This window comes from Scatophagus argus, chromosome 21 (genome assembly GCF_020382885.2).
Source record: "Scatophagus argus isolate fScaArg1 chromosome 21, fScaArg1.pri, whole genome shotgun sequence".
Classification (NCBI taxonomy): domain Eukaryota; kingdom Metazoa; phylum Chordata; class Actinopteri; family Scatophagidae; genus Scatophagus; species Scatophagus argus.
Window position 1 is genome coordinate 8,537,683 of NC_058513.1, and position 11,423 is coordinate 8,549,105.

Here is an 11,423-nt window from a genome sequence, read left to right on the forward strand (position 1 = left end):
TTTTTTTTTCGTTAAATAGAAATATGGTTCTGAACTGCATGCACTTCACTGTCCATCAGAGTGTTACATCTCTTGTTATTTTCAAAAGTTTGACTTATGTGTGCTTCGACAATCATCCCCTCACATCTCCACATGGTCAGATTACATGTTATTTTCCACTTGAGGTCACATCTTAAGAGTCTTTATCACAAAGAAGGAAACATTTTTATCAAAGTATAAAAATCTGAAAAAACTGCAACAAGTTGCAGGTAGGGCCGACCGTGCCAGGGCTTGTGCTGTTGCGCAATATTTTCAGACTCAAACACATTTCTTTCTCACGAGAACTTCGTTGCTGATCTGAAGCTCTCACTGCTTCATTTGAGGGACAGAAAGTCGGTCTCTTCAAATAAAAATAGGCCTCCGCTATGCTCTGTGGAACAGTAAGATGATCAGAAGTGCACAGATATTTTTGATAGCGTAAAATGCCCAAATTAAACATCACGTTGACCTGATTATCTGTGTGGTAATGTGCTGTGTGCTTGTTTCCTGTTCAAAGGCTTAACAAGACTAGACAAGTATAAAAACAGAGTCTTGCAGGTGTTGTTAACTTGCTAACTTTTAGCCCTTGGTAGTTCTTGCTGCAATAATTCACTTGTGATGAAAATGGCACATATTGCCCCTTTGGACCACAATTTAACAGTCTGGTAAAATGCACCTAAATACAAATCATCTTTTGTCCTAATCGGACTGAAAACAAACATTTTCAGTTGACCAAGGTTTGCTGGCGATGACTTCCTCTTGATCTACTGCAGATTACCACATGCACTACTGTTAGAACTACCCAACACAGTGAGACACAGCACATGTCTGTATCACTGTGTGTGAGCTCGTTTGTTCACAGACTTTAAATCTACAAAATCAACTCAGAGGAAGACAGCTCGTATCTTTTAGAGAATCACTGGAGCATATGACCAACATTCAGATGATCTCCTTCCACTGCTCGACACGTTGCACAACATTCTCATATGTTGCACGACTGATATATCCTAATTTCAATTTACTCCACCTAGAATTTAAAATGTGTTTTGTCTTTTTAGAGCATAAATAGTGCAACTTGGACAATTTTTTTTTTACAGGAATAAAAAGAAAATCTCTCTGCTAAAAGCAGCCCATTATCTATTCTAATTTACTATGCTAGATGTGGGACGTGTTAGTGTAAAAATTGATGTTCAGTACAAACAAAATTCAATACACGTTGGTAATAGTTTATGGAAAAACAAATGTGGGTTGTGTGAAGGATGACTGTGGGTTTTGTGTGAATGGAATGAGAGTATTTATTCATTTATTTATGATTTATTTTAGAGAACCTTTTTTTTTACATACTGAGCCCGATTCTTGAGTGCACCTGAAATTTCGTCTTCTGTAATCTTCTGTACAATGACAATAAAGAATCTTAATCTTAATAATAAAAGCATGGATCAAGCACATCAACTTAGAACAGATGCACAGATGTCACTGGATAGTTGGTTAAACAAGATTTCAAATCCTTTGGATAATCAATCTAAGGGTGGGAACTCGCGGGACAAGTTTGTGCAATAAGTTGTTGTTGTGAAAAGCTGAATTTCACCATTGCGTGTAAAATTTTGCTGTCTTATCAACTCCTCAATCAAAGTGAGAGGCACAGAGCTGATGTGAAATTTCTCCCAGCTTTGTGCCTGTTCAGTAAGGCACCATGAGTAAGAACTTCTCTTGCATTTAGATACACCTCAGTTCACTATGAAGGGTACATTAACAGACTTACAGAGCATTTCAGATTTTGCATTGTAACACAAAGCAAGTAAAATAGGGTCTGATCATTAAAAAAACAATGAAACAGAGTTTTATGAAAAGCCATACTAAAGTCAGCGTGATAGATTATGTTGTTGTGACACGAGATTCAAGCTCTACCCCTTTCACACACTTACCAGTCCTCTTGTGAAAGCACATCCTCTCCCACCTGTGGCATTTGAGCGATAGTGATCAGTGTGAGAAGACTGACTGAAACCTCCCTCCCTCAGTCTACATTAAGAACGTTTCAGGGCAGCATAACTCGATCAAGACCTCTCTGGGCTGAGCTGATGTATGGACCATCTGGTGTGATGGACTGGTGCTCTCCACCGAGGATGAAGCTGATGACCGTGTTTCTGATTGTGTCTACCAACATTGTCTGTCTGCATGGAAATCCTGTCACAGGTTATGTCTCTGCCAGTGTTTTCGGGTTGGGATCGTACCTCATTTGTCGCTTGCTCTTCATGTTTTGTTTACTAATAGTGCACATGTGCAATGAAAAAATGACTGGTCACTGTAATTGTTCCTCCTCTCAGTATTTGGCTTCAAAGAAATCCCCTCATGAAGCCATTTTATTGAAAGTGATAGGGTAGGGCACAAAATCAAAAAATGACTTCAGCTGAATGTAAGGCTCCACAGTCTGACTCACGCAAATGTATGTATTTGTTACTAAAAACACTGTTAGTTTAGGAAATGCCCACAGTTTTTGCTCAAAACGAGGGATGTGTTTTTCATCCCCCATTTCCATTTTCATCTTCCACTGAATTTTTTTAAAGAAGCAATTGCTTTGCATCTGGACAGGCGGAATAATTAGAGTGACCAGTAACGCTTTCGAAAATCTGGACGTGAGATTACTTTCAAGATAGACTTAAATATGTGAGCCTGTCTTTGGGAAATCAAACCAAATGAAGAAAAAAAAAACCCTAAAAATTCAAAGATAATAATTCAACCAAGGGGATCCATAGCTTAAATGAGGGCTCAGAAAACATTTTTACCTTTGTGCATAATAACTTATTACAAACAATCTGTTTCAACTCTTCTGACACTCCTGTATATTTTTTCTTTCTTAGATGTAAAGCACAGTCTTCGCTGCGTCAACGACTACCTTTTAACCATCAACTGCTCCCTGAGCATCACCCCGTCAGCGCACACCTCAGGCAACAATAGCTCGTACTGGCTCACTTTCACAGAAACATTTGAACTGTGAGGCACTTCTTTTTTTTTTTACTGGGGTAAATTAATCATGGAAGACGTTAAATGTGATGATGAGAGTGCGTCTCATGAGTGTTTCCCTTCTTCTCATTGTGCAGAGAGGAATTTGTGTGTACGCTGACTAACACCAAAGAGGACTACTTCTGTTCTGTCAAAAAGCCCATTCTAGTGCCCGATCACCATTATGCAGAGACCTTTGTGGATTTAGACACCTTTGAAATCTCACTCTGCCACAACCAAAGTATTGGGTCTGAAACCTGTGAGGTGCTGGATGAAGAATACACACCTGTGACAAACAGTAAGGAACATGCTGTTACGTCCTCGTGACAGAATAGAACACATTCATTCATATATTCAGAACAAATATGTCTGCCTCTTTACAAATCTGCCTTTGCTTTATCTTGATGTTTATTGTGTTTGTCTTGAATATGTCCTCTCATCAGTTAAACCAAACTCACCGTGCTGCCTCACAGTCAGCCACAACTCAAGTCAACACCACTTCACCTGGAAAAGTACCTACGAGGCATATAGTCCTTTCACCGGTCTGGTTGATAACCTGAAGTATCAGCTTGATTACTACAAAAGAGGAGACAAGCATAATGTACGATTTGATCATGAAGAAGCAAGAATCGGGCGGTGGGGTTAAGAGATTTTGGGAGGTTTTTGGGAAACAGTTGTGGTCGGTTTGAGGTGAATCTATTGTCAAGTCAATGATCGATAACTGGATTCAGTCTAAAAAATGCAAATTGATGTGTTGAGCTGAAGAATAAAACAGAAAATGTTTCAATGAACTTCAACTATAAAATGGACAAAAGTGTCTCGGTTAACCTGGCTGGATCAAGCTGTTAGGGGTTAAAGTCTGCATTTGTGCCCCCATCGAACATGTCTCTAGTTTACTCCAAAACTATTAAAGCACCCCTTAAACAGATTTTGACACAGGATCCCTCTTCAAAACAGCAAAAAAGATGAGAATAAAATAAAAATGCAGGTGGACTGACCCTATTGATGTTGATAATAATACTATATTTCTCAAAAAAAAAAAAGAAAGAAAGAAATTAATCATATGACCAAAACTCAGTTGACACCCACTGAAACAGGGGCTTTCAGGGCCCCTGGGGGTCAGCCAAGACACGAGAGTGCTGAACCTGGCACAGCTATGTGAAATGAAGCTGTTATTGGTTACCTCTAAGGTATGATAGGGTTTGTATGTCAGGAATAACTGAACACTTACAGCATGGGAATCAAAATCTTCTAAGACAGTTGAAAAGTTGATTTGAAATTAATTGAACTGATTTGTTGATTGAGCACACACAGGACATTTCACTCCCTTTTACTTTCTACTTTCATGACATGCTACCTGTTTATTTCTTTCAGGTGATATCATGTGAAATTAATACCAACAGCATGAGCTTTTCTGTGGATGATGAAAAACTCGTACCAGACAGTGAATATGCTGCCAGAGTGCGGTCCAGTCCTAATCAGGCTTTTTACAAGGGAAACTGGAGCGACTGGTCCTCTGAGTTTCACTGGAAGACTCCAAAACAACCAGCTGAGAAAGCAGGTACTTCCAAATGATCCACATCTATCATGTGTATTCCAAAGTTCACCCCCGACCCTAACCACTGTTTTTTTCCTCTCCTGGATTCAAGTCCATACCAATCTCCCTTCAAACCCATTTGTTTCAGGACTGGCCCAAGTGTTCATCCCCTTATGCGTGATGGTGCCGCTTGTCTTACTTCTGTGCTACGTTCCAGTTAAAAAGTAAGGCCCTCCTCCAGCTTTTCACTTCTCAGCAAATGCCAATTCGCAGTACTTCCAATTCCATTTCCTCCAAACTAAATGTTATCTTTATATTCCTGGCAATTACAGATGGAGGCAAAGTGCCTTCATACCAACACCGGCACCCTATTTCCACACCCTGTACAATGAATGCCAGGGAGATTTCAAGGTAAGTTGAGCTTGTCACATAATGAAAAGGTCTCACAGCAATGTCCCTAAACAATGGTTGTATTTACAGAGTTGGGTAGTCACACTTGGTAAAACGGCTGACGTGCTGGAGGCAGAGGAAACACTCCAAATCGACACACTGACCAAATGCACAGAAATCCAGAAAGACTGTCAGCCCCAGTTTCACCACCAATTATCAGAGGGCAGTACGTACACCAATGTATCTGACCCAGGCTGCGATACCTTTCTCATGGGCACCCCGTATGCCGTGAGCACCATGGCTCCTCCATCAGCTGCAGGGAGCTCACTGAACAGCCTGATCCTCAGCTCACAGTCAGGGAGCCCTGCTGAGGGAGACTCGGGGTGCTGGCTCTGCAGCCCCACATCCCTGGGGAGGGACCAACCCTTTTACTGTAATGAGTACTGCACCCTGAGCGCCTTCCAGCAGAGCAGTCCAGACACCGCAGAGCACCACAGGAGCCTGTAAATGAAATCCTGCCTCACAGGGATGATCGGCGTGGATGCCATCACCGAAGCATAAGCTGTGTGTGCATTTGTATGTAGTAATTACACAGTAAAATAGTTTGAAGTTGAATTTTACATAATGTTGGGCCTAAAAATTTGAATTTACAAATAAACAAAGGGAAACGTAATGCATCAAAACACTCCAACTGCTTTAAATGAGACAACTACAGTAAATGATATTTGTGTTGACAGTGCATAGAGATATTTGACCTTTGTTGTTATGTAGGGACCTCTTTTATTTGTAAACTCTTTCCATAGCATTATGCATAATAGACAATATTAATTGTATCAATTCTTGCTTGCGTAAAACAAATTGTGTAAAGAAATTGCAAAAAAAAATAAATAAAATAAAATAAAAAAAATTCTGACTTAAAAATCTAGTTTGCTTTGTTACTGAAAAGATGAAGCTAAATTTTGTATATATTTTACTCATTTAATAAAGAATATGCAAACATTTTGTAGAAAGTTTTATTTACGCCAACACATACATGAACAAAGCACCATATAACCTTAAAGTCTGATACAGAAGTAAGCCTACTTGCCTCAGTCATCATGGCCATTTTTATTTATTCCATAGCAAACACTCTGAATAACAAAAAGACAGCCAAGGCAGCAGATTCTATCATATATTACAGCATGCTGAATAGAAAACCTGGGAAAGAATTAGACAGAGCCATCTAGAGACACTAGTGAGATACAACAGTATAAAAGTGCCATTCATTATACAGCAGTTGAAATACTGACAATGAAATAAGCTAATTTTACATTAGGGAAAATAAAGGGGGAAACAAAGGAATAGACCCTGTGAAAGAGCAAAATAAAACAAAGACATTTTCTTCCTTGAACATTGATGACAGCCAGCTTGCATGGAGTTGATGAAACTGGTACCGAGCTGTGTCCCTTGCACCACATAAGACAATGTTTAAAAAGAAATGACCAGGGTGCTGAAGCACCCACCCTCTCCCAGTATTATGCGCCAACTGGCAATTAAGAACAAAAAAATGATAGGTCAAAGGAGAACGGATGGCACAGAATGTGTGGAGTTTAAATAGAAGTCTTTAAGCAAGTCCTGATGTGAGAGGAGCACATTCATTGAGAGACTGAGCGGGGAGGTGATTCTTGTTAAACCCATTCCTTCTGCCGCAGAGGAGCGAGTCTTTGCTCTTACGAGGGGGAGAATTTTTTGGCTTGTGCTCGAACTCTTTTTTCATATTCTACTCTGTTTTGGCTGGAAAGGGGTTGGGAAAAAAAACAAAAAAACAAAAGCAGTCACCATGGTGCTCTGATCACTTCCTCGATCTCAAAAGACAAAGTAAATGAAATCATATTTTGACCAACACAACAAAAGTAGAAAATCTCCCTCTTAGCAGATTTATTTTCCAGGTTGTAAAGCTGGACATCTATTTTAGACAGGCCAGCTAGAAGATTAATTTTGTACCAACAACTGTTATTGCACTAGAAACAATATCCTCTTCAGGATTCAGGGAGTCACACTCACACTTCTACCTTGATCAATACAATTTACACTTGAGGTCTCTTCAAGTCCATGTTTCAAGAGTTTAAAAAGCCTATCCTATTGATCACTAATTGTTATGGTCATGTAGAGTTACTTAGTCCACAGTGCAATTAAGGTGAAGCATGCTACGCCCAAAATCCATTCAAAAACACATGGACACTTTATTTTTTCAAGGCTGGAAGAGACTGGCACTAAGAGTATAATTTATACATCAAGGTTTTGTATTGTTGTTTGAGGTCTGAAAAATTTCCAAGGTGTCCAAACTTTGACTTGCACTATAACAATCATTTGATTTGTTGTCAGCTGAATTTATCATCAAGCAGAGTTGACAACAACAGCGCATCAGTGAAGAAAATAAAACTGTATTATTACTGTGTTTTATGTTGTCTAAAGTATTATAATCAAAGTACTGCTTAACTCAGTTTTAATCAAGAAACCGATTGTGGCACTGTTCATTAGAAACTGACCTCTCATTACCTTTCCTTTATCAGACATGCATGTCACTTCTACTAAGTTTACATTTCAGTATAATGTTTGTAAAGATGAGAGAGATGAAATGGAGTGTCACTCACCAGTAGATTGTGTAAGCCTCTGCTTGGGCTGGATCCTGGATATTTGGTTCGTTTAGGAGTTCCTGGATACCTAATAAGATCTGCAGGATAAATAAGCCAATGGGGCAAACTAATTTCAAAATCAGGAATTCATCTGCTTGGCATTTCTTAACTTCTTATATTTGTTAGTGATAAAAGTTTTAGATCAATTGCATGAACTCCCAGTTCTTCTTTGGATTTGATCTTCAAGTATTCAAAAACTTGTGTCTCACTGTCAAGCAGTCAATAAACACTGATTAGTTGACCAATTTAAAAACAATATTTTATATAGTTGAATATCTGAAAACGCTTTTTTTTTTAATTTGCCAGACCCATTTTTTAAAAAAATAATTTTATATAACTATGCCAACTGCAAACACAGTGTAGTGTAGCTACTTTACAGAAACAAATTAATCAATACAGTAAAAAAAAAAAAACAAAGAAAGAAAGAACAAGTTGAAAAAACAAAACTTTAGCCTTGTAATGTAAATGAGGTGTGCTTGACAATAAATACCTGCTTTATTGTGATGGCTGGTCTCCAGTCCTTGTCCTCCTCTAGAATAGATAGGCATACTGTGCCCGATGGATACACATTTGGATGAAAAAGTGGAGGCTCAAATTTACCTGTAACGCACACACATAAGGGTATTTCAGATCCACTACAAATGTGAGACAAGATGAACAAGTTCCACAAATGTCACTATGCTTTTTTCACAGTATTCACTCACTGATTGGCTCCACTAAAGACAGTAGCTCCTGTTGCTCACAGGCAATGACTTAATGTTATTTTAATGTGATGTTCAGACGTCACCGCCCATGCTGCTGGATATTAGAAACACTGTACAGAAAATGCCCTGACGCTGTGAGTCACCCATAGTAAAAATGTAATGATTTAGTTCCCACAATAGGTCAGTATTGTACGGTAAGGCTAAATGTTTTACATTCCAAATCAAACACTTCTGTGAGTTGTTCGTCATCAAGCCAATCAATGGTACAGATAACTGAATAACACAGATACATTTCCACAAACAACAGCTACAGCATAATAGCAGTGTGTGCAGTAATCACAATAACAGTTGTGTTGACAATGAACGCAAGCTGAGACAAACAAACTCACATTTTGGAGGTGAAGAGGGATAGTCATCCTTGAACAACATGCGCAGTTTGAACAGGCCTCCTTCCCACGGAGTCTGAGGGAACACACATCTGTTAAATCAGCTATGTAACACAAAATCATGTCACATTCACACACATTCCTTCTTAAAATGTTATCACTTTAAAAATACAGAATTAAGTCTCATCGCTGTTTAAGCTGTTACTAAGAACTGTTAAGTTTTCATACTTATTTTAGTCCTTACATTATTGCAATGAAAAGCATCAGACGTAATGCACACAAATAGAAAAAAAATACAACATTTACCCCTTTCTTGCCAGGAATAGCACATTCCCAATTCATGAGGTTCATGGTCCCATCTGGATTTTTTGTTGGTACAGCAACAAATCCCTGAAAAACAAATAGTATAACGAATAGAGTTGAAAAACGGTTGAAAAACAGTTAAAACATCTGCATGTACAAAGAGGCTTGATACTATACAATTACGGCTCAAATATATCCTCACAGTGCATCTAACAAGGCACTACTTACAAAGGGATGGTCCTTCCGCCATGCCTTGCGCTCCTGGGCAAGCCGGCTCAATGCAATGCCTGACATGATTCACAGACTCCTGCAATAACAGAGGATGTCAAGTCAGTTACATGAAAAGTCAAGTTTGACTTACCAGCGTTGATTGACCAAATACACTTTGTGCAGGTCACTGCCATGAAAACCTGGAATGACCCTGTAATATTCACACACTTTCTTTGCTTTATGTCACCATAAATTAAACATCTTTCAGTTTTATACTGTTCATAGACAAATCCCACCAAAAATGGCATGTTGAGCTTTATGATAGGCACTTGTCTCTATTCTTCAGACACACTCTAAACCGAATAAACAAAGGTTAAAAAAAAGTCTGATTGTGAACAAAATAATCAGTAGTTGAAGCCCTTATTATTTTGGTCCATTCTTCAAGACGTCTCACGGTTCTTGCATCTATAAGCACACTAAAACATAAACGGAGTAGTTACAACATGACAAGGAGCATGCTGCCCTGTTGTCGTATAGAGACATAATTCTGCATGATTCTGTAGTTCTAGCTGGGTAATTCAACATCACACAGTGACAGGTAAGCTCATGCGTTCTGTAAAATGATCTAGTATGATAACAGCATTACATTATTCAGGTAGTGAGCTCCAATGATCAGTTTCGTTGCTTATGTTGACAGTGAAGGAAATCCTACAGACATTTTCATACACACACACACACAAGTAAATTAATTAATCCCTCCTCTCTGAATGAAGGTGTATTAATTATGGGTGAATATCCATGGCGCATCGTGAAAGATTGTGACTGTCCTCACTTTCACTGGCTTATCTTTTAGCAGAGCTGACTATACACCACGATGTTGTCAGTTCCTTCAAATCTAATTAGGAGCGCTAATGAAGACCCTCCATTGGAATGTCTGATGATCTCTATAGCAACGATGCTTTGGAGGTAATGTCAAGGGGGCAAAGCAACAAAACAGCAGCTACTAGCAGTAACTAGCAACCGCACACGCAGTATTCACTAACTTTATACCAATGTAGTTGTGCTTTATTCGATACGGTCAACTTAAAACGTAATGTTTACCTGTTACCATCAACCTGACAGCAATGTGCTTCAAAGTATAGTTTGAACCGAGATGACTGGTACGCTCCGGGTGCTAGCTAAGTTAACGTTAGCCGGTGGGGATACAAGTCCTCAAAAACGCTTCTCCTACTGTTTCGTTTGCGTGGGGTATTAAACTTTTGAGACCTGGAAAAAATAAACCATTAACGTCTAATTTATTTCATGTTTGGTGAGCTTTGTTGTAAACTTGCTATCAGCGCAAACGTCCTCAAACTAACTATCAAAGCTATTTCATTAGCAAGCTAGCCGGTTAGCTTGATAAGCTAACTCATGTGCGCCAGAATCGTGTTATATCTCAACAGGCGCTGGCGCTGTTAGCGTTTGACACGGCCTGATGCAGCACAAAAATGCGCAATTGCACTTGATTTGGACACAATTTTTCATGACGGAAAAGTGATTGCTACCTTTTATCTAGCGCTTAATAATACCCAATCCAGAACAGCAAACAGTGCTATGAAATATTCATCTGGAATAAATCATATCATTATCCATTAAAGAATAAGGACAAAGAACGCCAGAGCTAAAAGGCGCACATATGTGCATTACCAAACTAGCGAAAATGGCGCAAACTGAAGCGGGTAAAATATCATAATACACGACAAAATTATCATGTTGTTTAATCAAAGTGTGCTCCTACCTTTCAGTGTGGCAGCTATGGCTCTGGTAAATAAGCGAAATGTATTAATCGTGCTCAAATCCCGTTAAACCTTGCAAAGTTTCCCTCCTGAAAAACCACCCGCTCCGACTCAGGGCAGACACAGAAACAGCGGAGCGAAACAGTCATCCGTCCTTTACTTCCGTCTTTGCTTAAATAGCCCTAGGAAGATCAGGCTGCGCGTTTGTTCTTAATAGTCTGTGTTTTCAGTGTTCTTTTAACTGAAGATGATTCCGCCGAAAGATTTGGCTGGCTGAATTGGCTGTTTGTTAGGTTCCATTTCACTCGAGCAGGAAAAGCTCTGCTGTTAGTACATCACAAGCACATTTAATTTAATTCTTGCATTGGTGAAGATCATCTTTACTTTGTGGTTGGTTCTCTTCGCTCATGCGCTGTTCCGGTTTG

General features: G+C 39.2%; 2 protein-coding genes across 3 annotated transcripts; one reads left to right on the forward strand and one right to left on the reverse strand.

Moving 5' to 3' along the window:
- The first annotated feature begins 1,871 nt into the window (after positions 1 to 1,871).
- Positions 1,872 to 5,791, forward strand: LOC124052477 (interleukin-21 receptor). Its single transcript, XM_046376763.1, has 8 exons — positions 1,872 to 2,211; positions 2,877 to 3,009; positions 3,117 to 3,316; positions 3,462 to 3,619; positions 4,393 to 4,579; positions 4,704 to 4,779; positions 4,888 to 4,966; positions 5,036 to 5,791. Exons 1-8 carry the CDS (start codon positions 2,097 to 2,099, stop codon positions 5,450 to 5,452), a joined length of 1,365 nt encoding a protein of 454 aa, XP_046232719.1. The 5' UTR covers positions 1,872 to 2,096; the 3' UTR covers positions 5,453 to 5,791.
- Positions 5,792 to 5,944: 153 nt separating this feature from the next.
- Positions 5,945 to 11,273, reverse strand: ube2ib (ubiquitin-conjugating enzyme E2Ib). Of its 2 annotated transcripts, none has more exons than XM_046376774.1 (7): positions 11,001 to 11,273; positions 9,242 to 9,320; positions 9,017 to 9,100; positions 8,714 to 8,786; positions 8,111 to 8,220; positions 7,579 to 7,658; positions 5,945 to 6,470 (listed from the first exon to the last, which is right to left on the reverse strand). In XM_046376774.1, the coding sequence occupies exons 2-7, from the start codon at positions 9,305 to 9,307 to the stop codon at positions 6,413 to 6,415; spliced, it is 471 nt and encodes a 156-aa protein (XP_046232730.1). In that variant the 5' UTR covers positions 9,308 to 9,320; positions 11,001 to 11,273; the 3' UTR covers positions 5,945 to 6,412. The 2 variants fall into 2 exon arrangements, with proteins under 2 accessions (XP_046232730.1, XP_046232729.1); XM_046376773.1 differs by having other exon boundaries at positions 5,945 to 6,718; positions 11,001 to 11,245.
- Positions 11,274 to 11,423: the final 150 nt, after the last annotated feature.